At 41.8% G+C, this 27,127-nt stretch overlaps 1 protein-coding gene across 1 annotated transcript in view; it reads left to right on the top strand.

Annotated features, from left to right (window-relative positions):
* iqgap1 (IQ motif containing GTPase activating protein 1) overlaps positions 1 to 27,127 on the top strand; it is a 49,481-nt gene that overhangs the window by 5,680 nt on the left and 16,674 nt on the right. The window contains exons 3-15 of the mRNA XM_030084801.1: positions 14,730 to 14,886; positions 15,102 to 15,179; positions 16,160 to 16,236; positions 18,573 to 18,640; positions 19,074 to 19,187; positions 20,023 to 20,201; positions 20,387 to 20,474; positions 21,418 to 21,575; positions 21,658 to 21,742; positions 21,836 to 21,999; positions 22,786 to 22,946; positions 23,031 to 23,155; positions 23,558 to 23,721. Coding sequence (XP_029940661.1) covers positions 14,730 to 14,886; positions 15,102 to 15,179; positions 16,160 to 16,236; positions 18,573 to 18,640; positions 19,074 to 19,187; positions 20,023 to 20,201; positions 20,387 to 20,474; positions 21,418 to 21,575; positions 21,658 to 21,742; positions 21,836 to 21,999; positions 22,786 to 22,946; positions 23,031 to 23,155; positions 23,558 to 23,721 — 1,618 coding nt within the window. The remainder of the gene's footprint in view (positions 1 to 14,729; positions 14,887 to 15,101; positions 15,180 to 16,159; positions 16,237 to 18,572; positions 18,641 to 19,073; positions 19,188 to 20,022; positions 20,202 to 20,386; positions 20,475 to 21,417; positions 21,576 to 21,657; positions 21,743 to 21,835; positions 22,000 to 22,785; positions 22,947 to 23,030; positions 23,156 to 23,557; positions 23,722 to 27,127) is intronic.

Here is a 27,127-nt window from a genome sequence, read left to right as displayed (position 1 = left end):
TCAGGCAGTCTCACCACAGACTTTGCCGATGACGTACGGTACTTCGTAATGTTTGAAGTCGGGATGTTACGGCTGCTTTGCAGCCTTCATCACATGCTGTTCACATCTGTCTTTTTTTCACTCCCTGACGGCCTGTTCTACATTCGGCAGTGCGGTGTTGGTTGTAAATCACTCACTCAGCAGGTAATGTTGTTTTTTAGGTGTAGCTGAAAGGTTGTGATCCCACAGGTGAGCAGGTTTCCTCCCACTTCTCTGTGACACGAGAGCGAAAGTGGAGCAGGAGCGCTTGATTGTGGCGAGGAGAGAAGTGAAAGCGACGATTTGGAGACTTTCATTGTTTGATTGAAAGTCTACTAGATAAAATTAGGTTTTACATTATTTCTTATTTGCCCTTCACCTTTTTTAAATTTATCATGGGGCTGTACATATTTTGCATACGTTTCACTATTGTCAACCAATAATAGTAATGGAAAAGTGTATACAATTCAGCTGCTATTCATATACCAACAAAAGTTCATACTAAAAGATGTACTGCGATGCGCAGGGTATGCACATGTGATCTAACAATATATCTGTAAAAAAAAAAAAAATCCCTTTTTTTACTAATCCAGGCTGCTTTGCAAAACTTTTATTTGCTACGTAGAGGCTTGGTTTCATACTGAACAGGATTTAAGGTTTTAAGGTCTTTGATGCTGCATCACCATGATGTTGCCTTCTGTAGAAATAGGAAGTAAGAGAGAGAGAGAGAGAAAGATTCGCTCATTTTCTCTTCCTGTAAAATTGTGTCAAAAGTCTGCTGAGTCGTCATGCAGCTGAGGGTGTGCCCTGATCCTGCATCCAACTGAAAGGTTTGACTGAGGCAATGGGCCCTTCTTCATGAAATACATACATAATGTAGCTTTTGCCTTTGTGCCGGCTCTTCACTGACAGCAGGGCTGGTCTCAGATTCTGGTTTGAACTGTTGGTTGGCCACTGAAAATGTAAATCACACGTGGAACATGCTCCTTATAGGTTTTTACCAAAAGTGCATGTATGGTTGGCAGTTTAGCCTCACGGGGAGAATTTGGTCTCCAGTTTGACCGTTGTGTGTGAACTTCTTATCTTTTACCAGTTTATGTGGATTTTTTTCCATTTTGCTTGACTGGTGACTCTAACTAGACATGGATGTTACTGTCTGTCTCATTTTTTTTCCCCCTGTAAAGGACTGGTGACGTGTCCAGGGTCCAACCTGCTTTTATCCCCAATCTTTCTATTGGCAGGTTTTACTGCATGGTGACAAGTATGTATGACAGGAGCTTGATTTTTGTGCAGTCAGTCACTTAAGCTATTTGGTTCCCACCCCCACCGCTCAGCGACTCATTAGCCTGGGTTAATCTGTTTTTGCTTGACTTGACAGTTCGTAGCGTTTGATTTAACACTTCACACGGCATCGCTGTGCCTCCTGCACTTGTCTCGTCAGCAGAGGAATGTCAGACCCGATAACGGATGAAAAACACCTGTCGCATTTTTCTAGTTGTGACTAATCTAATTACGTTTTGCTTGAACTTGCTAGAGAAGAGTTGAAATGGAACATATGCACAGGTGCATCTCCACATTACCCAGTTAATTGTTTTATCAGTTAAACTTGAAACAAACTGAAAAACTTAGTGTTTATTTTAATTTTTGATCATTTTTGCCTCAGGGGGGAAAAAAAAAAAATCTTTCAGTTGATATGAAGCATTTTCAACCAAAAAAGATCTGAAATATACAAAAACTAAATGTTTTTAATGAAATGATGATTACAAAAAAACATTTCTTTCTCAGCAGCACGAGCGTGTATGCAGGAAGAATTTCCAGTGAAATGCGAATTTGCTGAGGTTTCCCTCCTCCCCTGTCTTCCCTCTGCAGTAATTCTGTGGGAGTTTCAGTGCTAAACAACATGAGGTAATGACATCTTTATGGGAGAAGCTGATTGGTTAAACCAGCAGGATTTACTTTTGTGTGTCAGCTGGAGTGTTTTCCAGAGCTGCAGTATCATCCTCCCTCCGATTCCTGCTCCTTTAACTCCTCAAACGCCTCGTTTACCACATCACTGCACACCCCTGTTGGTCTTCTCGCCGCCTGCCATCTGTGGTATCCGTCCTGCGTCTGACAGCAGGAAGGTGATGAGAAACACCACAACGAAGTTTTTGTGTGTGTGTGTGTGTGTGTAGTTGGTTCACTCTCAGGTCTATTTACAGCACACAGAGATCTGTCCAAGCCAGGATGGTGTCTAATTAGTGTTTTCTGTAAAATATTCAAATGACAGGGTTTGCTTTTTACCTCGGAATTTCGTGCAAGTTCAAGGATCTGGAGAAAAATTGTGCAATTTTGAAAATGACTGGTCTTGGATGTGCTGTTGCCTAGATTACCAAACTATATCACAGTCCATCTCATAGCACAGAGCTTGTTTTTCCGATCAATACTTTTAATTTTATAAAAACAAGTACAGAAAACTTTCAGTATTGCACCATAACACATGTTTTAAATGAGATCTAAAACATGGAGGGCAGCCACTCCTCCAGCACCTCTGCTGGGAACCGAGGACCTGAAGTGGGTGGTGTCATGGCGTTTTCGGGTGTGTCCAGGTTAACTTTCCATTTTAATGGTGGATTGTCAAAATGCAAATTGCAATGCACATTTGGTTGTACCTGATAATCTATCTCTTTTTTTTAATCATAAGTACTTTTGTAAGAAATATTCACAGTTATACAACGACTCTCGAGGTTACTTAAGTTTAATGTCCAGCTGCATCTTTGAGCCAACAAGTGTATTTTCTGCTATTTTGATCTTTTTTCCAAAGCCTTACTGTGATGCAAACATTTCGCCTTTGTTAGAAAGTCAACTCTGTGAACAAGATTGTCGACAGATATTCTCTGTATCTGACTCATCCAGCGGAGGGTTGCAGGGGGCTGGTGCCGCTCGCAGCAGCATCAGCCCTTCAAAGGTCTATGGCCATCACAGGGGAGATAAAACAGTATTGATTTGACTTAAACAATGTCATGGCCACAAGATTGCAGGGATAATCTAGCAGTACGCCTTCACTGGAGATTACATAACAGAACAGATTAGAAGTTTTTGAAAATACAAATGCTTTTTCTTATGAAAAGTTAGACATGAAACTATTTATTAATGCTAAACACGTCACACATATCATGACCGCAGAAATGAGGTAGCAGTCACTTCAAGAGTCCATTGATTGGTTTTACTTATTCAATAAGTGCAGACCCACTTACAGAGAACAGGCTTTTTTTGTCTGTTAAGACAAGCTGTCACAAAAGATGCCGAATATCTCGTGTCTTTTTGCAGCAGGCAGAGAGTGGTGTAATTTGGGAGCTTATTAATTTTATTTGCTGTGCCTGTTTTGTCTCAACAACAGCACACACACTGTAGTCATTAATCTTTATTGTGAGCCGTCATCATGAACTTTCCATTCCCTCCCACACTCGCAGGCAGCACATTGTTACATTAAAGCCTTGAAAGAAGCACCAACATTGGTGTGTTTTCTATCCATTTTTAACTTAAATTCATATTTTTAAGCAACATTTTCATAAATAGGTGTGATCAAACCTTTTTATAGTATCAGTTTCCTCCAGCCCACTTTGTGTTGTAACAGTTTTGTCCGTGTAGCAACATGTATTTGTTTGTTTCCTATTGGTCAGAGATTCCTTATTGAAAATACCACAGAAAAGCCCCTGCAGTGTTGTACTTTGAGTCACCCCTTGTACAAGGAAATGCAGGGCTGTAAGGAAAGTTCTCCATTTGTTACAGCATTAAGGATGAAATCCTGCAGAATCCTCCCTCAGCTGTAACCACAGCACTTTTTTTTCAAAGCTCAAACTCTGGTTGAATAAACAACCTTTATGTGTTGATAGCAATGGAAATGTTTCTTACCAATAAAAATTAATAATTGCTTTTTTTCCCCCTTTTTGTATAGCTAGTTCTATTTTTCTGAATTAACCTGTTGGATTTTAAATCCCTGAGAGTTCCTCAGAAAACCTTGCACCCTGATCAGGTTTTGATGGAAGGCATCCAGAACAGTGCTCTGCGCGTCGCAGTGTTTAGTACACACCCTGTCGTGAGCCTGCTGTTGCTATGGTAACAGCAGAGTTCACCTGTTGCTGGACAGTGGTCTTTCCTCACCTGCTTTGGCTGACGCCACCTCAGCAGACAGCAGGCAGTCCTGTCTGGTGAAGTCACTGTGACACGCTGTGTTTGTGTGTTTGTGCAACCAACAGGTTGGACTGCAAAGGTACGTAGCCTCTAAACAAGGATGCACTTGTTGGAGACGAATGGAAAACTGTGCACTTTTTGAAGACGCTATTTTTGGTGTAGCTGCCACTGAAGCATGAGAAGAATCGAGACATAATTGAGGAAGTTGCTGTTTGGATTGGATGACAAATTACACAGTGAAGTGGTTATTAGGTTACAGCATTAACAGCCGACACAGACGGAACTCCTGCTTTTTTCCATTCCTTTGACATGTTTTGAGTAACGGATTAGAAAGTAATGTAACGTAGAGTTGTATTTCCCCCTATTTTTGGCATTAAGGTGCTCATAGGAACATTTCTAACAGGAAGTGAGGTTTCTGGAATTTTGTTAATTTTTACTTTCATTGTGCATTGAAACAGTTGAGTTGCAGAGCTGCTGTCTCTTTAAAATCAGGAGCAAGTCTATTTCTCTTTCACTAAACTCCAGCTAACTGCATTATTTTTTAACTAACTCAGTCCACGTGACGGGTACTGTGGATACAGGCGAATGCTAAATTTCACCTGAAATCCGATTTCTTTCATGTTGCTGTGGTGTATTAGCAGCCTTGGGCAACTCTGATCTTCCATTTTCAAGTGAAAATACATTGTTTTTGCATTTTTTTTTCCCAGAAAAGTTGTGTGTTTACGTGACAAAATGTTGCAGTTTTCATGTTGGGACACGAGCGGGTGCTTGCTCTTGTAATGAAATCACACACGTGTGGCGAGAAGAATATGCTGTAAACATTCACAATGGCGAGTACGTGGACATTCGTATGGACGGACAAGGAAGTCTAATTGTTGTTATGGGTGATTGTTAACTCCAAAACTTTCAAGTCTCAGGGGAACGTAGCCTGGAAGTCATGATTCTCTGGAGGCCGCCATTGTTGTCATTGTCCATTTATTGCATCTCAGCCTTTTGCAGCATACAATTATAGGATTGATGTTGCTATGACAGTAATTTTATATCATATTGTGTGGCTTTAAGGTCCATGTAGAAAAGAAAAAGGTACATCTGAAAGAGACTGTTGTTACCATTGTTAACATTCTCAAGCATCTCATAAAGCCACTCCTGTGCATTTAAGATTCAGTAACTTTAATCGGTTCAGAGAATCAGTAACTTGCACAACTCAGTTCTAACTTGATTGAACATGGAATATCTAATTTAATGACTATACGGAAAGGACTGGACATTCAATTTTTACATTGACTTTATAGCAATAATAAAACTAACTGAAGTTACTTATATTTCATACCAAAAAGATGAATATACTCTGAAGATGCCTCTGAAGAGTCTGACTTTCTTCTATCTTTCAGTAAGACAGTCATAAATGTGTGTAATATTTGACTTGCATTTAGATATGAATTCCTTTTCATCAAAATTGATGTCGTATTTTAGTTCCAAGATTTGGAGCTTAAAGTTTGTCAGTAAAATGCACCTTGAGGCGACACAAATCTATGCACTCCTCTCATGATGTCCCTTTCTGAGATAAAATACAAAGAGTTCACTCTCACTCTCCTCCTCCTTAAAATTCCTGAGCTTGAGATGTACAAACTGTCGAGTGGAGACTTTTTCTCATCACCATTCATTCAGCTGACATGATAGCTAAACTATGCCGTGTCACGACTTATCTCACCACTTTTTTTCATCAGTAGCAGCCTGCTGCTTAGTGCAACGTGTCCATATTTTAATCTTCCCTTCAGGAGAAACCATTTGTACAAGCAGAGCGGAACAGTCCATCACAGTAAACGGAGAGATAATCTGTGTTTTATCTGTAATCCATCAGGCACAGCCGTGTGTTTTCATATCATGCTGTAGAGCTTCCCTCCCTCACCGCTGCTTCTCATTTCCCAGCCACGATACTGAAAAGAGGATTCGCCGAAGTTAAGAAGAAAAACATGCATGCGGCGCAAAACGGAAGGATTTCGAGTCAATGCATTGGCTAAAAAAAGGCTCCCGTCTTTAAATAGGAATTCCCATGTTGAGTGAAGGATGGAGGTTTGCAGAAGCTCCTTCTTCTCATTCCCCCTCCTGAACAGCACAACCAGCGCAGTTCCTCTTGAAGCTCTGGCCACTCGCATGTGATTTCCTGTTTTTTTTTTTTTTTTTAAAGTTTCCAAATACTGTTGCGCAGAGGTGCCATTGCAATGAATATTACGAAATATCACGCCCAGACATTGTGCTGGTGTGAGGAGTACAGCTCAGGAGCAGAACTTTCTCAGAATGATACGATCAGGTGACAGTACAGTGCTGACCTGTTGGCTCAGGTCAATAAGCAGGGTTTAGATTTCTAATATTTGTTTAGTTAAAAAAAAAAGACACTAAAAGATCTGTAATGCATAACTTAATATATACCAACGCTAAAATCTTTGTTCAGAAAAGCATGACGACTGTGCGCGAGTATGCAATGGTCGCTCTGAAGGTGTAATCCTATATTGCTAAATCATGTTGTTATTCGGCTGCATTACAAGCCTGTGTAGATAAGAGCTCACTGTAACCACTGACCAACAAGCAGACACATGTTCAGCATGTTAAAATGCTGTAAGCATGACGCCGAGGCCTTTACAGATGTTTCAGCGGGACAGTGCACGAATGGGAAAAAGAATTCATGTCACACAAACAGGCCAGCAGCGTTCCAGATATTTGTTTGAGGTTGCAGGGAAAAAGAATTGTATAATGCATCTTTTAGCAGGGATTTTCTTGCGTTGTGAACAGCAAGGAAATCCCCAGAGTTCTGCTGTTGAGAAACATGTAGTTTAGCAGACTTCACGGTGATCTGAAAGTGCTTCAGAAATCACAGTGTGGCCCGGTGACGGGTGTATTTTCATTGTGGTGTGAGTGCTACCTGGTGGTTGCTGCCTAGGAGACGGCGAGGCCTCCCAGAAAACAGCCCTGAGTCACCGGAGTTGGCAGTAAACAGTCAAGAATGCGGGAATGAAAGGAGGAATGAAAGGGAGAGAGAGATCATGGCTCCATAAAGGCCCCGCAGGAATCGCCCCGCCCCTCCTCCACAGCGTCTCACCTGGTCCTCTGGTGAAACTCAACACTGCAAGTTACTCTTCCAGTTTGGATTTCCGTCACGGCAAACAGTCTTTGAATCCAAAAGAGCGATAGAGCCTGTCTTTGGCTGAGGCAGCAGTTTCACCGGCCCCTCCTTCCTACCTCCTCTGTGGTCAGCAGGTCTGCCTGACCCAGCCTGCTTGGGTTTCTGTTATTACAGCCTTGTACATCAGACCTCAGCTGGTATTTGCACTCAGCAGGACACAGTAATAGCTGTAACGCAGCAGGTCAGATCTGATGGATAATTGTTCCCAGAGGGAGGCATCCCACACCACAGTGGGCCAAAGGTCAAAACCTGTATTTGTGCTTTGCTTTCAAAAACCCCCAATGGAAGCCATTAATACTTTTCCATTGTAACCAGTTGGATATGAAGATGTTTTTATTGGTTGTTTGAACAGGTTTCCTACTGAACTACTTGAAAAAGCATGATGAGATGAACCGTTTCATTTTTTAAGTTGAACTGAATTTCAAGGGCATGCTTACAAACAAGCGAAAAAAGAGCTTCTGGTCTGATTCAGCAGATTAAAGTTGCATGTTCCTATCACAGATGAATGCATTTTGGCAATGAGTGAGCTGACATGACCATACCTGTCAAGATCTGCATTTGTTTCATTTCACAATGACAAACGGTTCATATAACACACGCAGCGATTTAGTCAGATTAGCCGTGCTTTGAGTCATGTTTGAGGTGTGCTTTAATAACACAGTGGCTGAATATATATGTGCAAACGGATCTAGTCCTGCCTCAAATGTGCTCATGAGGCCAATGAATCAACCTAAGAGACATACCCATCTGCAAACTCACATCCAGAAACAACCTGTCTCCTGACAAATCAACCTGCCCACCAAAACTACCTACAGATGAACAAACCTGCCTACTAACCCAACTTTCAGATGACCGTAATCCTCTACCCTCACCTACCTGCCCACGAATGATCTCACCTGCATACCTGCCAACCTGTCAAACTGCTGATAAATCAATGAACTAATCAACCAGCCTTCCCGACAGATCAACTACCCAACCGAACAACCCTCCCCTGCCTACAAACCAACCGACCATTCTGACCTCGAACAACAATGCAACACATTTCAGCTCATCTAATTTTACTCGATTTACTTCTTTACTTTTTTATCCTGTAGTTTTTGGGCCTGTGCGATATTAGTTCAACATCACAAAAATAATCATTTTCTTATGATTGTGTAAAGTGTTATAATTGCAATATAGTAATTTGTGGTAAATAAACAGTTGTAGAGCAGGTGTTTCTGGTCGTTTCTTTCCTGGGTTTTCGTGTGTCTGGCTTGTTGTCACCGGGTCTGTTGTAATTGGTGAAATACAATCGGTTGTCAACACAATGCAGTGCAGTCGGGCTTCATCTGATATCCCGAAACATTGACATGCAGCAGTGCCTGGGAACATAATTTATTACAGTTCGGCCATTCTCCTGCGATATGTATCGCACAAATTTTGTGCAAATAAATGTTGTGATATATATCATGCAGACAGACTGTTTGAAGCAGTTCTGGGACAAGGGCAGATGGTGTGTAGATTCCAGTGTTGCAGCAAGGCATATAATGGATAAACTTGGCTCTTTATCATCTTATTTTCTCTCATCCGTCTCGTCATGAAGCAGTGCTTTATGCAGAATTGGAAATCTCCCTCTGGCTTGAGGAGAATACTGGCTGTTTAACAGAAGTGACGTTCAGCATTATGAGCATAAAGTCTTCATTCCACCCACCACAATGGAAGAGACGTGCAGCAGACAGCAGGACAGGGAGAGTGTCCGTACCTTGATGTTGATAAGATAAGAGTTCGCCCACATTATTTGCCTTTCCAGCAACCCACTGTCAAACAGAACTTCCTGCTCTTTTCTCTCAAGGACGCATGGATGAACGGATGCATTTTTAAAGGCAGCAACAATGCAGAGCAGAGCACTGTTGAAATGTTCTGACACCTTGTGTATTGTTGTTGTGACGCCGCCTTTTCCTGCTCTCCATCGCACTTCAGTCCATCTGTTGTCTAAAATTAGCATCTTGTGGTGCTCCTTTACTCGGACACTCGAATGCAGCTTTGCTTGATGCTCAGTAGGACATGACATTCATTAGCCGGCAGTTCTCTACCCATGATGTGGGTTGTTTTATCAGATGATGTGTCATCAAGCCTTGCATAATGTCTGATAGCACAATTACCGTTACTTATTTTGTCGACCAAGCAGCTCAGAAACACAGAGGTATTTGAAGTATAATCGTGATACAACAAAGCAACAACTCCCCACATTTCTTTTTAATCATAAGCTCATTACCTCTCTGTTTCAGCTCTATAAATAACTGGCATTTACCTGCTTTCAGTCGATTCAACCTTTAACTGATCATGTGGGGCGAGACTGGAAAGTGAGCTCATTATTTTGTGGATTACTGAAATAGGATGACGTTTAGCTGTATGCATGGGAAACACCAAAGGTGCGGTCCACCAGCGTAACTGTACTGTTACAGTGGTTTGATCAAATGTATTTAAAAACCAAAAATAATAGAAATATTGATGAGCTGGTTCAGATGGTGATGCTGTAATAAAATTAACCTTGAAGGTTTATTCAAGCTGTAGAACACAAACACATTCTGGAGTTTCCTCCTGTTTCTTGTCAATCAAGCCATCTTAACAATAATTTAAAGCAGTGCAAACTTCTCTCTTTGACCCCGTTCACCTCGTGCGTTGAGCAGCTTTGTTTTTGGTTCTAGCCTGGCAGGATGTCTGATAACCTGGAACAATCTTGTTTTCAGCGCTGTGAAATGAGTGCGGGAAACCAGAGGAGCATTGTTCGTCATGTTTATTTTTACAAGACAGGATTCAGAACTGTGGTGCTCCTGATGGAACAATGGATTTCGTCTGATTTATTGCATTCAAAAGTAAATTTGTTGTTTTTATTAGTACCTTAGAAATGGATGATTAAAGAAAGATTTGATCAGGCCGTAGTTTGAATTTTAAACACTGAAAATGAGGTTTGGTTTAGAAATACAGCTTTAAAAAACGTATTCAGATTGTCTATACAGCGTTAATTAAATCTGCTTTTTATCTTCTGTACGTATCAATTTCACATAGTACTCTGACCCTTATTTGGTCTCTCTGTGAGAACAGTAGGACAATACCTCTTATCACTACAAAGTGAGGCTTTTAGAGTGTCAGTGAAAGCTTATTTGATCAAGCTAAACATTAACTGCTGAGGAAATGCTTTATCAGAGTGAGACCTTATGAAAGAGGAAGTGCATAATACAAGAACTCGATTTCTTCGTCATCACAGTTTAGCTATAATAACGTAGCAGCACCTGCAGCCAATATGGAGGCTGCGCTCTTAAAGCCATGCTGCAGGGGAAGCTGTAGCAGCTGCAGCTCTGGTTTTTAGTCACGAAGGAGAACGGAGGATGCGCCTCCAGATCCGCTGTGGTTGATCTGTTGGCAGTGAGTCAGTGTGTCTTCCTGGAGAGACATTGGTCCCCAGCAGACTTCTTCCTATTAGACTGACCTCTGAACTCTGGCTGGGCTTCAGCTTCCTGAAACATGCAAGATCTAACGGGATTGGAGGGATTGTTACCAAACATGTATGAATGTTATGCCTCTGTGAGCCGTGATGAGACTGTGAAGTTCTCTTCATAAAAAGGTACATTTTATAGATATTTTTATTGTGTAAAAGTAAATAGCAATGAAGAGCAACTAATTCTAGCCCTGCATAGTTGAAACATTTGAAAGTTGTGAAGTTTAAAGAAACAATTCAGATTATTTATGTGACCATGCAGATGCATACAGTCCTGACCAGTAACAGACACTGTTACTTAAAAAAAAAAAAAAAAAAAAACCTGTACTGCCTCATAACTGCATTAATAAAAACAAAATCCAGAAAATTCCATTTTATTCCACGGATGCATCTGTTGTGCGATTCATCAAGGTTCAGACTGTGTCTAACAATAAAATCAGAATCAGAAATCCGAACCAAGGAAGTGCTGAAATGGATGGTGTCTTAAATAATTCAGTTTCATCTTGTTTCATCAGTTGTTAACAATTCATTCAGTGTGACTGTGAAATCAAAAAGGCATTTTCCATGCTATGACAACGGTCTCCTAAAACTTTACATTTAAACGGTTTTTAACCAAACTCTGCATAAATCTATGAGATAATGTGCGAGTTATTCTTAACAACTAGGATGTTCTTGTTGTTATTTTCATTATCATTATTATTATTTTTTTTTTTACTCTGTTTCTTGTTGGTATAATCTTTCTGGTGTGAGATTGATGGAGCATTAACCTTCAGATAACTTGTCCCTGAGGATGTTATTTCACCTATCTTAGATCTGGCTCCTCATTCTCAAGATACCAGACGAAGCTTTCATATTTGTGGCTTTTTTTTTTTCCTCCTTCTTCTTCTTCTTTTTTAAATAGCCAGCGTGCTTGTGGGTGCACGACGGTTGGTTTGACATTTAGTTTGGCTGCACTTTGTTGCTGGTGACGTTCACAAATCCTGATCATAGCTGTGTTTCTCACTGGCAAAGTGAAGGGTGTGTCTGTGTTTGTGCTTCCCTGGGAAGGGTGTGTTGCACCGATAAAAGAGCCATTACTTTAGCGGCCTTTATAGAGTTCTTTCACTGCGCGTCGGTGGAGTGAAAGCCGGGGTTTGTTCCCGGCTGGCAGAGCGCGGGGTCGGTCACCTCGGCCTCAATAGCAGGTCTGTCTGCAGGGCCCATGTCACGACTTCCTGAGAGGGAAGTTGTTTCAGCTGGGGCTTAGCTGCCCTTTGCACTGCAAAGTGTGGACGCGAGTGTGTCTTCATGTATCTGTTCCACGACCGAGAGGAATTTACAAGTTAGGAAATCCCTAAAAGTGAAGCTCTGTTCAAAGAGTTGGACAGTTTGCGTTTGACGACAGTCAGTGGAGGTCTTCACCGCTCTTGTGGTACAAATGCATGTGTGTGCTTGTCAGGGGGCTTGGGGCGGGGGGGGGGGGGGGGGGGGGGGGGGGGGGGGGTCTCTCTGGAAAGAAAAGAAATCTTTTAATCTTACTCAGGAAATAGTTAACCTTGTTGTTGCCTGACAAAGACCTCAGTTACTAAAGAGTGGGAGTGTTTTCTGAGCAGATGAAAAGAGGAGAGACTGTTTGGCCTCAGTCTGCCCTCACACTGGGAAATTCCTCACAACCAGTGATAAAGCCAAGGTTTTCATAATCGGAGCTGATAGTTTGGTGACCTTAATGACGCAAGGCAGAGACCAGGCTGCATACCTCTGTTCATGAATTAAAAAAAAAAAAAAAAAAAAAAACACTTGAAAAGGCATATGTTGGCCAGTTCAAATATTTGTATTGCTCAGTGAATGCAACAACATGACTTCAACTGAAAACTGTTATTGCGTTTGTTCATTCACAGTCTTCATCTTTCAGAGTTTTAACAATTTCCGAACACTCCTGTCTCCACGTACACTGGGAAAACACAACTTTCCCGTGACACAGTTAACTTGGGTCATACACCAGATTCCAGTGTAAATCATGAACAAGGACAGGAAGTTTTTCAACAGGAATTCAGCGGCTGAAGCCCCGCTGCCGCCTGGTCAACACTGTGGGTCAGGAAGCGCATCTGGTATGAAATCTGCACCAATTATGTCGATCACATTCGTTCTGTCTCTCCTGAAAGGAGCGGCTGAAATTCTAAAAATAAGCAAATGGATTAATCGCTTCACTGTTCAAACACACGCTGTGTTTGGTGGAGCCACATTCAGATTCACACGTGAATCCAGCTATTACTCAAGTGTGCGTTTTGATCCTGTGAAACCTGCTGCGTGAAGCTGTAGTGGAGTTGATCCATTCGCAGCCTGTACAGTGAGAAGTCCTGCGTAAATGATTTCACTGCCAGACGGGCAGGAAACAGGCCCGAATGCCAAGCAGCTCCCAAACCTAATTATCCTCGAGTAAACGGACCTGCTGTGCATGTGCAAGACACGTTAAGCCGTCCAGTTAGCTACTGCACGGCGTGTTTACGTGTTCCACAATCGACAACAATTTGTAAGTCGGTCATGATGAATTGGGGTATGTTTACTGCGAAAGAAACTTGTTCTTTATCAGAAAGATCAATCTCATTCCGAAAGATAGAAGACGCCAGGTAACAAGTTGTATTTTTGTAGACAAAAGCTGGCCGTCTTCAGCTGTGGTTACTGGACGGTGATGCCATTTGGTGGTGGAATTCAGGGTGCTGCGGCGGCCCCGGTGTGAGAACTCGGCGCGCCCCCTCTGTGGTTTCGGCGCTGACACGGCCACGGCAGGAATGTGACTCCACAGCACGACCTGCAACAAAATGAAATGTCACACAAGAGGAATGCTGGGAGCTCTTGAGAGGTTACCACAGGCCAGGTTGGGAGTTTGTTGAGAAATGTCATTCATTCGAGATTACGTTAAATTAAAAAGCATTTATCTTGCCGACTGCTGGTCCCTCCGTAACACCTGCGATGTCGCCCTTTGTTAAACCAACGCACATTCATCCTCGTATAGACGAATAAACTTTAAACACAAGCTCTCTTATAACGCTCTTGTTACTTTGCTGCTTAAAATGATACATTTCTCTTAAAGGAGATAGCTTTGTTGACCTTCAATGTCCTTTGTGTGTGAAGACGCTTAATATGACCGTTCAAGACTAAAATAAATGAAGATAAAGATGAGCTGAAAAATAACTCTGCAAGACAGAATATTCATGTATGTGTACTATTGCAAATATTTCAAATGCCTGCATCCTGAAGACTTACATAATCTCTCCCTAATATAATAGCCGCAATGCTATTTAAATACCTTTGTTGTAATAAGCTTCAGACATGCAGCCTCGCCTTCTTCCACAATAGGAGTATAAGGCCTTGTTCTCACTGGCTTCTGTCGGGTTTTCCTTTCACTAAACTACCAGTGTTTTAATCAGATCAATATCTTTGTGTCTTTGTTCCTGCAGTCTATCTCATTGCGAGCAGCCATTTCTGATGACACAGCATTTCTGGTGACTGTAGTCTGCCGCCGAGAGCTGCGTGGCGCAAAATGATAAAGTTGTAAATGACGAAGCATGAACAATGACTTCAAGTCAGTCAGTGAGCAGTTGAACAAAGAGGAATGAAATCGGATTAATTTAGAGAAAATAGTCAAATATTGTTGAATTTTCTGTCACTGCAGAGTTTTTACAACATTGTATCAATAGAATCCCATAAAATCAGCCTTTCATTAAACACTGCTGCGTTCAGAACACCTTCAATCCAAACACCATTTTTGATGTATTTGCTTTTGTTGTTTTCTCAACAACAGTAGTTGCACTTGTAAATGAACTCTCTGGGGCTACGAGTGTTTCCACGCTGTGTTTACTCTCACATCCGACTCACTGGCCGCTGCCTTCCTCCCTCCAGATGGATGGAGGCCTGCCTGGACGAGGAGCTGCCTCCCACCACAGAGCTGGAGGAGGGGCTGAGGAACGGCGTCTATCTGGCCAAACTGGGAAACTTCTTCGCCCCGCAAACCGTTTCGCTCAAGAAGATCTACGACCGCGAGCAGACGCGTTACAAGGTGAAGACATTCAGGCGTTGGGGGTTTATACCAGATCATATCTTGAGAGAGTGTAGGTTATTATCATCACAGCTGCTGTTTTTAACGTGTAATGGTTGCAGTAATGAGCCACACATCTTTCCATGAAAAGTATTAGAGAAAGTAACTACTGTTTGGATGAAAACTTGAGGTTTTTAAGAGAAAGTCAACGTCTTTGTTCTGCTTCTCATTCGTAGGCCACAGGTCTTCATTTCAGACACACAGACAACGTCATTCAGTGGCTCAACGCCATGGCGGCGAAGGGGCTGCCGAAGGTGAGTGGACACGAGGGTCTCATGTTCAAACACAGATACTGTCATCTTCCTGCAAAATATATCAGACCAATAAAAAGTGAGACAGCGTTCCCAACATTTGGAATCGAATGTAAAGCCAATAATGCGTGTTTAACATTTGCCTTAAAGGACAACGCTTCTAATAGATTGTTAGATATTAACTGCAAATCACACGTCAGTATTTGACCTTGACAACACTCGGTATTGAAAAAGAGCGCCCAACTCATGAATCCTGCGTCTTGCTCTGAGCGAAAAACAATTAGCTTGATTCTTACAGATACAATATAATGAATAGCAATAGTATAACATTACCTCATGGTTCATTTTTCGCTAAGTAAGCCACTTCTTGAGGGCTTTTTTTTTTTTTTTTTTTTTAACTTTTCCACATTAAAACAAAATAACTGACCGCGGTGGTCATGAGTTGCGTACTCACCACAGAATCATGAAGTGAATCCAGCAGCTCCTGGATGTTGATAAATGTGTTCGAGTATTTTTATTTATTTATTTTTTTTAAAGAAAAGTATGTCAGCGTATTTATAAAGAGTAGCTATTTTTTGCTAATATGCTGTCTGTAAGGCCCTTAAAAGGACTCGCCCTAAAAGCAGTCAGCAGTGATCCGTTATGTTGAAAGCTCCTCTATGAGAAATTTCCAGACTCACAGCTGAGGGGAAAGCTGAATACTTGTCATTATATTCGTGGAAAGAAAAAAAAAAGTTTTTTTTTTTTTTTGTTTTGTTTTTTTTTAAGGTTCAGCCCAAATATCACCAACAGGCTGCAGTAACAGAATAAAATTCTGCAGTTCTTCCCAGCTGCGGCTCTGACTCTGTACCAGGGCGTGTGGCTGCACATTGTCATTGTGTAATCTCTCGTCTGAGCTAATATCCTGGATCACGCCCGCGCGCATGCTGCGACATGATGGCTCGCTGCACCGGCCCACTGTCCTCTCCCTGTCTGGGTTTCAGATCTTCTACCCCGAGACAACAGACATATACGACAGAAAGAACATGCCGCGCTGCATCTACTGCATCCATGCACTCAGGTTTGTGCTTCCTCTCCACTTTGTCCTTCTCCCCACAATAAAAGTTCTGATATTGTGAAGCCCTGCCAGCGGTGTAGTGATATTGAAGCACATCTTTTGTGTGTGTTTTTGGAAAATAAATAAAAATAAATAGTTAAATATTTTAATGAAATGATTGGATGACAATAAATAAAGTATTAATGATGAAAATAATAAAACCAAGCATATTTACACATCTTAAAACATTAGTTTCTCTTGATCCAGTTTTTTTCCCCCAGCCTCTACTGGTCTGTTCTGCAGTACCACGGCTCATCTTTTGTCTCTGAATAAGTTATGTTATCTTGGCCAGTCTCAGACATCCTTGCCACTGTTGAAGCGGTTGCTGTCTAACACTGAGTGCCTGTAATTTGACCCCAGACTCACTGTCTTTACGGAAGTGATAAGAAAAGGAATTCCCAGCAAGGTGACATCTGCTCACGTTAAAAAAAAAAAAAAAAAAAAAGAAAAGCAAACAAAACGAAATGAAAACTTATATGTTGTAGAGTTGCAATTGTGACACAAAATACAACTAATGTGTAGCCGACCTTCTTTAAACGCGGTTAGTCCCTGCTTTTAAAAGCTGCTATGTCCCCTGTGCTCCATGCACACTTGTGGTGTGTGCTGGTTTTAAAAGTCTGACATTTTGTGAGCAGACCAGTGCAGTTTTTCAGCAGAGAGGCATCCCGTGGTACGAGGTACGGAACAGTTTGTTTTATTAGAGCATTCCAGGTCAGGTGAAATAGATGCAGATGGCTTTGCAGCCAGGAAGAGAACGAGTGAGAAACAACTATTTCAGCTGCTGTTTTTAGTGTTTGGCAGTGGAAAAACTCCTCGGTGTTCATCAATCTTCTACACCCACATGTACAATCTGGAAAGGTTAGCCTCTTCATCTTCTGGCAATAGCCAAAATGCAGTCAGCAGTTAACCTGATCTTTTAAGTATGTCTTTGTGTTGTGGAAGGAAACGAGAATATTTTGAGAAAACCCATACAAAGGAAGAACATGCAAACTGCACACAGAAAATCCCTTCAAGTCCCGAGTCGAACTGCTTGGACTGCTTATCTCTACACGCCTGTCTGGCAGCATCAACAGAACATGTTTGATAGGACTTTCAGTCAAAGGAATTTACAGCATCTAATGAGTAAACTAAAGGTCATGAGGTCAGCACTAGTTTCTTTCCTCTGCCTTTTTTCACATTGGAAAAAAAATTCTCTTGTGTTATAGGTGTAGAGAAATGTAGGAAAATCAAAACAACTCAAAGAAAATAATTCAGCAGCGATTAGCTCTGTCGCCTCACATCAGGGCGATCCCATGTTTGAGTCTGTGTTTGAGGAATTTTCTGTGGTTCCTTTGCAAGTTCTTCCTGTTTGTGCGGTTTCTGGTTTCCGGCCACTTCCCAAAAACACGAGTTTGAGATTAATTTGTCATTCTAAAACTGCCTGTGTATGGGTGATTATCTGTATCATCTCATTTGTAGCAATTGCGATCTTCTTCCAGTACAACCTCAGTGTTGTATTTGCAGATTTCACAGCCGGTCCTCCTCTCCCACCAGTCTCTGTGTTGTTCCCACATTAATATCCTCCTCTGGATGACTTCTGAACACAGCTGGGACAAAAAGCAGCTGCAGAAATCAGCACATTCTTATCTGCTGTTGTCTTCAATGTCCCAGCTGTCAAATACAATTAAGAAAAAAAAAAAAAAAAATGTCAGCCCTTTCTGGTATTTTACATCGATTTTTAGTCATTTATTTTATTATGTGTTCTAACATCTGCTTCCATGCCCTAAAATCCTGGTTTCATTTCAATGTGTGCAGAAGTTAAAATCCAAATTGCTCGGAGAGAACATGAAAACTCCACACAGACAGGCCAGACTGGAGTTTTCTTACTGTGAACTCCAACTGCTAATTCTTGAGTGCGATTCGACCTCGATTTGACCCCGGTGTCAATGTCAATGTTAATATCAAGCCACAGCTAGAAACAATCAGGATTTGATGTATTGTTTAATTTAGACTGGAAATTGGGGGAAAGGGTGATCATGCCTGTTCAGACTTTAATGATTTTTACTTACTTTTACTGATATTGCTGATTTTTTTTTTTTTTCACCAATGAAGCTTCTAACCACCATTATCTTAAGTTCTGAAGCAGTAATATGTGCAACTTTCAAAAAAAAACAAAAAACAATCGAACACAATATATCATTCATTGTTGATTTGTTTGATGCTGCCCCACCTCGTTTTTCTTTGACGTTCACTCCTCTGGCTGGACATTGTGTCTTCTTTTTTTTTTTTCACGTCAGTTTACCCTTTGTCGTTTTTCACAGCCTGTACTTGTTCAAGCTGGGCTTGGCTCCTCAGATCCAGGATCTTTATGGAAAAGTCGATTTCACCGGTAAGTTTGAGCCCCAGCTCGAGTGTGTGCTCATCTGTTTTCCTCATCCTCTCTCCTGTAAAAGTCACATTTATTCCAGAGCGTTACAAATGCCACCGTGCCGCCAAAGTCAACACGATATTTAAGAATCGGCTGAACTTGTTTGCACCCTGAAAGCAGAACTGCGAGCACAGAGCACGGCAGGCCTCAACGTGGAGGAGCTGCTGGAAATGTGAAAGTCATTAGGAACTGTGGGAGCTTTTTTTCCCCGCGCAGCTCCCGGTCCCAGAGCCCAGTCTCAGAAAGTGGAATATAACACATGAGCCTGGAACAGTTCGTCTCAACATCCTCACCCCCGCTTCCCTCACCCCTGCTTTCTTCCCCCCTCCACCCCCTGGTTCTCTTTTTCTTTTTTCACGGGTCTGCTTCTTCTTCTCTGCTTTCCCTCTCCCAGAGGAGGAGATCAACAACATGAAGAGCGAGCTGGAAAAGTACGGCATCCAGATGCCCGCCTTCAGCAAGATTGGCGGGATCCTGGCCAATGAGCTCTCAGTGGACGAAGCAGCACGTGAGAAAGCTTCAGATGTCAGATTGGGAGGAATGAATCCTCTCTGGCTTCAGATTCTTTGTCATTTTGTCAGACATCAATACAGATAATGGATCAGTTATAGTAGATGTATTTTTTCGCAAGACAGCCTCGACTGGAAAAAAAATCTTATTTTTCACAGTTTCACATTTTATTTATTAATGTATTTTTGTCTCAAATGAAATAATAGAGCAATGGCCTGAAAAAAAATAAAAATCAGTCCCTAAACTGAGATCAAAAGAAAAGAAAAAAGAACAAATAAATGTTATTTAAACAAGTCTGTGCAGTAAAAACTGTGCAGATGCCTCTTTTAGTTGACTTACAAATTGAAAATTGTACATTTAATCATGTAGCATCAAAAGCAGTCTTACAAAGTGCTGTGTAACAAACACTAAAATCACCAAGAAATAAGAGCGAAATCACAAATGAATGGCAATAAACCGTAAAATTTAGTTTCTAGAAATAGTCTCATTTAATAGTAAAGCTAAACTGACATAACTCATTTGTTGATGAGTTTGTGGAATACACATTTGATGAATTTTGTCATTGTAAATACAATTTTAGATGGAAAGTTATATTAAAAGATTTAAGATTTATAGCTTATACCATGCTACAGTAAGGTAGTAGTTTTTTTGAGAGAACCCTTATTCTATTCTGTTAAAACTCAAGAGTTTTTCATCATAACCACGCAGATAATGGCGAGATATAGCAATGCTCTTATGTAAACATGTCTCTTCTTTTTAGACAAAACAAAACGGATAAAAAGCCTCCTAAATCAATATGAAACCGACTCATCTGTCTTTTCTTCCATCGTCAGTGCATGCCGCTGTGATCGCCATTAATGAGGCTATCGATCAGGGGGTACCGGAGGGCACGCTGGCCGCCATGCAGAACCCCAACGCCATGCTGGTCCAGCTGGATCCCAGCTCCGCCAGCCAGTACCACGACACGCTGTACCGGGCCAAAGGGGAGAAGGTGGCCAACTCACGCAAACGGGTGAGAGGCTCAGAGGATGTCCGACAGCTATCACAGATAAAACAAAATCAACATGTTGAAGAAAAGCACACACACACACACACACACACACACACACACACACACACACACACACACAGTTGTGTCAATGCAAGTCCAAAAGCCGAGGATACATGCGCTCAGTTTCTTTTGATCTGCTTCAACAGCAAATGGAGAATGCAGACGCAGAGAGAGACATCTACGACGAGCTCCTCACACAGGCTGAAATCCAGGGCAACGTCAACCAAGTCAACGGTAACACACACACACACGCACACGCAGTCACACCATTTGGTGACTTGCATTGACTTCCACTCATTTCCTGCAGACTTACTCTGTTTGTTTGACTATAATCTGCCTGACCTGAAACGTCATGTGATGCATGTCCTCATGAGACCTCTTCATACTTTAAACAGATTCATTCCTGAAGTATTAGAGACGCGTCTCCGTCTGCTGAAACTTTAGAGGTGGTGGTTTGTGGTTTGACGGTGGGATTTCTCTGCCCCACCCTGAAATAGCTTAACGGTCGAAGACCTTGAAAACATGTCATCTCCGTAAAACTTTTGAAATTTCATTGTGAATACTTGGTTTCTGTATCCCGAGGGGGGATAAGTCTTCATGACATGAATGTCTAAATAGATTTGGGTCTTTACAACAGTTGTACAAACATGTACACACACGTGTTTTTACGGTTTCAAAGAAATTGCATAGACAAAAGCAATTTTTTTTTTATTTATTTATTTTTTTTTTAACTAAGCCTTTTCTACTACTTCATCTTTGTGTAATCATCATTTGTGTACATTTTAAAAAAAATTCTTATGGAGATTTACTTTATGTCCCTGCAGTGATATTAAGTCTCCTGTCATGTGTGTGTGGCAACAAATTTAGGCCCCTGTAACAGTGATAAATACATGTCCACACACACTCCTCCAATGAAAAGTTTGATTTTACCTTCTCATTCAGTGTTTCTCTCTTTATTTTCTTGACTATTTATTTTGTAGATTCTCACTGAAGGCATCAAAACTATTAACACACACATATTGAATTATGTAGTCAACAAAAAAGAGTGAACCAACTTAAAGCGTGTTTTATATTTTAAATTCCTCAAAGTAGCCAATCTTTGCTTTGCGCAAGCTTGACATAGATTTACCGGTTAGGTACAGATGCCCTTCTGATCTGTTAACCCTTTCTCTGACAGTGAGCAACGCGCTGAGTGCTGCTGAGAAGGCTCTGCTGAGCGGCGATGAGGAGAAGCTGTATGAGGCGCTGAAGGCCCTGGGCATTCACAACCTGCAGCCTCAGAACAAAAGCTGGTACCTGAAACAGCTGCAGGGGGACCGCGAGAACAAGGAGCAGGTCGGCGCAGGTTTCACCGCTATGGAAGGATGATTGTGTGGAGAAAACAGTCGCGACATCTCTGCTCGTCTCGTCCTCGCAGTTGTCTCCAGGAGAAGCGCTGACCAAAGACGAGCTGCAGGGCGGCGTGGACTTGGCCAACGAGACAGCAGAAGGCTATCTAAAGAGTAAGCTCCTCTGGATTTTTTTTTTCTTCCTTCTATTTTGTTCATTTTTTTTTTTTTTTTTTTAACTTAACTTCACCTCTCGGGTCCGTGTAGCGCTCAAAGCTGTCGAGCGCATCAACGCCGCCATCAGAGCAGGAGTGGCGGAGACGACGGTGCAGGAGCTGATGAACCCCGACGCTCAGCTGCCCGAGGTCTACCCCAGTGCTGCCGACCTCTACCAGAGAGAGCTCTACAGCCTGCAGCAGCAAAGCCAGGAGGTCAGAAACGCACGCTCAAACAGAACGTACAGCGCGTTGAGCTCACAGCTGCAACATCAGCACGTCAGCATGTGGTTTTTGAACCAAAGTGAAAATATTAGATGGCCTGAAAATGAAAACCTATTCTGGGCCCCACGACTCAAAAGTACACGGATGCACACAGGTGGATTTTATACAGCAATCTGCTACACACCGTATACTCCCAGGTTTGTTTTACTCTCAGCTTTTTAGACTCCTGAAGATATAGCAGCATATTTCAAATGCTTCAAGTTTTGAATTTTGTGACATAAATTTTTAACTTCTTTCATTCTAAATTGCGTTGTTAGAATTGCAATGTTTTGTTCTTAGAACTTGCCAAGAAATTATTTCTAATGATATTCATTCAAAAATACTTGCTATTACACTTTCTCCAAATCATTTTCATATTGCATGCGCTCAATATATTTACAATATATATTTATCAATGTTTGACAAGATGAAGATATAGCTAATAAAATCTGTCACTATATTTCTATACTCTTGCATGCATCATTATAACCTGAAATAGTCTTGAAAATATGAGATTCAGCTTAAAATGTGTAGTTTTTTTCCATCCAAATGTTCCTAGCTAAAACAATTTCAATGTATTATTAGAAAGGACAAAAGGCAATTGAATATTTTCACGTATACAAAGCTCGAACCAGAATTGTAGCATTTTAGCCTTTTGCACTTCAGTAGTTAGGATAAGTTTCTAACTTTATCGATATTTTGACATGTAAAATGGATGTGTGGCGTCTGCCTACGCAGGGCTCCCTGTCCCACCCTGAGCTGCTGGTTGCGGTGGAGATGCTGTCTGCCGTGGTGCTGATGAACCAGGCGATGGACGTTGGAGACCGAGCCGCTCTCTGGAGACAGCTGTCCAGTGCCGTCAGTGGTCTCAGTAACGTGGAGGACGAATACGCACAAAGGTAAGCGCCTGACAACGGGGAGCCAAACGTGTGTTTTACCGAGGAAGGACATTAAAGTGGTGCTTAAACGATGTGTTTGTTAAGGTACATGGATGAGCTGATGCGCCTGAAGGCAGCCGCCAGAGAGGACGGCAGCGACTATCTCACCTGGAACGACATCCAGGCTTGTATCGACCAGGTCAACCTGACTGTGCAGGAGGAGCATGAGCGTAAGTGATACTGAGATAGGATCGCAGAAAAGCCCTGCCCAGCAGATATCGGGTGAAATGGAGCGTAAAGCCTCTACTGTTTATAAATCTAACACGAGACAGAAAATCAAACTTGCAGACAAGTGAAACAAATGCACCCTCTGCTAATTCAGAGTAACCAGAGACCTGAGAGAAACTCTGTGTTGAAACAAGTGAATAGACGTAAACAAGTAACAGCTTCTGCTTCTCTTGCCCCAGAGTAAGCATGGCTAAAGTTGTGCTGCTCTGCAGCAATTCTCTATGAAAAAATACATTTTTTTGCTCATCTTTAAGTACAGAGGTTCTGTATTTGCATTATTTTTTTTTTATCTTTGCAGTTTATCTTCTTATCAGTGGACTGACGTTGCATTTATGTGTGCACAGGAATTGCAGCCATCGGTCAGATCAACGAAGCCCTGGACGAAGGAGATCCCATGAAGACGCTGGCCATGCTTCAGAACCCCTCGGCCAAGCTGACCGACGTGGATCCATCTATCGCTCAGCACTACCACGACAAGCTTCTGGAGGCGCGCAGGGAGAAGGCTCACGTAAGGCACAACCGCATGTCTCTCACCGCTGCTGCAGAGAGAGTAGATATAAAGTCTGAGGTGTGGAATGAGCGCTCACCTGCGGTCTCGTGTAGTAATTTGCTTTTTCACTTACACATGGTAATCCTGCGTTCACTATGCAAACACTTCATGCAAACACGGTCTGATTGCAGCTACTTCAAGATGCTTTTTTCACAGCAGCTCACACACTTGGTGAAAATCAGCTGACATACAGCAGCATTTTAAGATGTCTGAATGAAGTCAATTCCTGGTTACTGCAATAAAAATATGTAGCTACGTTACATCATGTTCATAATGATCCTCAAAAGTAGCGGTATCATCGGACATCCGCTCAAACTGTAAGGTGATTCGCATCAGTTTAACTTAGAAACTTTCACTAATGCAGGAAAAGCAGCCAGCTACACACTGGCTTTTAAGGTTCTGTGAAATGAAAGTGATATTTGATCCTGTATATTTCTGTATTTCCCTTAAAAATACTTTAGAGTTGTGAGAATGTGTTCCTGATTAGATTGATATTTTTAGTAGCCGGCCTTTTTTTTTGGGTTGACGCATGTCCACCAGCTCCAGCGGAAGCTCAAAGCCGCTGTCGGTGGAGAGAAAACACCCTGCCAGGCTGCTCATGTGTCATTATGGGGAGGTCAGGGCCTCGTTTCACAGAAAAGTACAGAAGGACATGGGAAAAAAAAAAATGTAACAGAAGAAACAATAACTTTAAGTTAACCCTATAGATACAAGATTAACACTGGGGAGTTTTTTTCATTACTTTTCCATTTTAAATTTGATCATTATCCCCAAACCGATGTAAAAGTGCGGCACAGGGTCTGTAGGTTCATATACTGGTCTGGTCATATGAATAGAATTAAAATAAGGCGCTTTCTGGGGTCTAAAGAAGATCTGGGAAACAGCTGAATGCTTTTATTTTTCAGACTTATTTTGCACGTTTGCGATTGTTTGACTGCACTAAGAGTTTGACTGCAAAAGAGACACGGTGTAGCTGTTGGATCCAAAACCACGAGCCTAGACTATCATTTCTCTGAGGGTTCTCGAGGCACATCGGAGCTGCAGATGTCTGCATGTGACTCAGGCTTTTCAGCCCGGTGTGACTCGCGCAGACACTGATGTCATGATGTGATCATCTTTTCTTCCCGCTCACTTCCTGTCGCTTTTCTGAGATGAATATGTGTATGTCTGAGGTTCTCGTTCTTTCTTTTAGCTTTCCACATGTTTCCATGGTGTCTTAATGTCTTTAAGGTGTTTTTCTTCTTCAGTTGGAGTCCGGTGAGATTCAGCAGGACAATAGAAAGAGGCCTTTTCTCGCCAGCAGTCGTCTTCTTTGTCATTTTGCCTGTGTTGTTGAGGGACTTGAGCTCATCAAAGTCTTCTTGCATTTATTCACCACCATGTGCTTATGATGCCATGAGCAAAGTACTGTTTATGGACTTTGTAGATGTTTAAGCTGCAGGTTAGAGAGCGGGATCTGGTTTTGACATAGCTGCAGGTGAAAGTGCAAATCTTCAATTTAGAAGTTAGCTGCTCATAGTTTAATGGTAACACTTTTTTTTTTAAGAATTCATTCCAGTGTATCTATTTCTGTAGCAAGTTTGTTTTTATCCAGTGAATAGAGCCTCTTATCAAATTCAGAGTCATAGACATTTTCTAATCCATCTTTTTTGAGCTCAGTTTTTTTTTTTAAAGCAAACAAAAGTGCATGGAAAAAACAGCGGCCTGTTTTTCCTGCTGATTTCACAGGCGTAGGAAATAACAAGCAACTCTCCAGCCATTTGCTCCCATAAAAGGGCAGAAAGCTGACCGCCGTGAAGTGGGTGAGACCTTTGCGCACACCGTTGTCTGGCTGTAGGCTTCTGAAGGGGTCTGATTGAGATGATGAGCAAAAGACAGGAAGTGGTCGGAGGATTGTGAACTTCCTGTAAAGTTTGAAAGGGCTGATGCCGGCGAGGTATTCCCCAGCTGAAAGGGAGGGCTCGGTGTTGCTTTCAACGTGTTTCAAGGTGGAGGGAGACGGCCTGTGGTGGGCTTCTCGCCGTGGCTCATTAGCCTGGCAGTTGTGGAGCAGTTAGTCAGATCGAACGACAGCCAGGAGCTGACTGACTGTGGGCTGAGGGCTGCGCCTAGAAAAACATCAGGAAGTCCTGCCCAGACTCCACTGACTAACAAGCTAAATATTGTCCTCCATGCCTCTTCAGATGATTATCACTTGACTTTGTGGCCGCAACAATCACTGCCGGGGCTGCAGACATTTCAGGGGGAGTCATGTGCTTTTTTATCTGTGTGTGTTTTTGTATTTCCTGCATGTGGAGACGCATGAATGACCTTATGGATTCTAAGCAAATCAGAAAGTTAGGTTCAAAAGAAGCCTGTGTAGAAAAGAAATGCATCATAAGAGTTTTTACATCTGTTGTTTCTTGAATTGGTGGTCTGATTGTATTTTTTTTTTTTGTACCAGCTTCAGGATTTCCTTAAACTTGAATAAATTACTATAAATAATTTTCTCATTCCAGACTTGAGGTACTAGACCCACATGTTGATGCATCAGGTTACATCTTGACCGAGTGTAGGAAACCTGGGTTTGAATCCCATTTGCAGCAGAAAAAACAAGTTGTAAAAACTCGCCAAATGTATTGTTGCCAATTCAAATGACTCACTGTGGTCATGCTTGTGAAAAGTGAGACACTGCTACTAAACTAATACAATCTCAAAAGGGTGCTTGTCTAAAAAATTTGTAAGTACTACAATTTCTGTTGAAATGTTTTCATTTAAACTCCAATAAGAAGATCTAATCAGCCATTCCGTGATTGAATTTTTCAATTTTTCTATTCTCCCCAGTGGTTTTTTTGAAAGAAGAAAAAAACAAACAAACAACAACATATAAACAAACAAGCAGAAGTTGTTACACATCTTGGTTTCTGAGGTAGAAAGAAGAAACAGATGAGTTGACATAGATAATTATATGTCTCTTAACTACTCCGTGTCCCAAGCGTTTGCTTTCTCCATTCCTGTAATTTGCTTGTAATATCTAATGTACTTCAACAAGCTGCATCTAATTCTTCCTCCAGCTCCCTACCAGCCCCGTGCACCACACCCTGTCTAACGCCTCCTGCCAGCTGCATTGACTCATCCCCCACAAATACACATTATACTGCACCGAATGCAAATGTATAAACACTAATCAGCACCTTAAGCTTTTATTTACTATAAAGACGGAGCCTGCTGGAGTCCTCCGTGCATGCAGCTGCAGATTTCAGACCAGCCTGCCCACCTCTTGCATAAGAAATTGTCAAGCTCCAGTATCACTTTTTACCCGCCCACTACTTTCTCACACACACACACATACACACACACACACACCTACATGCACAGGGGCACG

Source organism: Salarias fasciatus, chromosome 1 (genome assembly GCF_902148845.1).
Source record: "Salarias fasciatus chromosome 1, fSalaFa1.1, whole genome shotgun sequence".
In the NCBI taxonomy this organism is placed as follows: Eukaryota; Metazoa; Chordata; class Actinopteri; order Blenniiformes; family Blenniidae; genus Salarias; species Salarias fasciatus.
The sequence above is the reverse complement of the archived record's forward strand: the minus strand, read 5'-3'. Positions and strand labels throughout refer to the sequence as shown.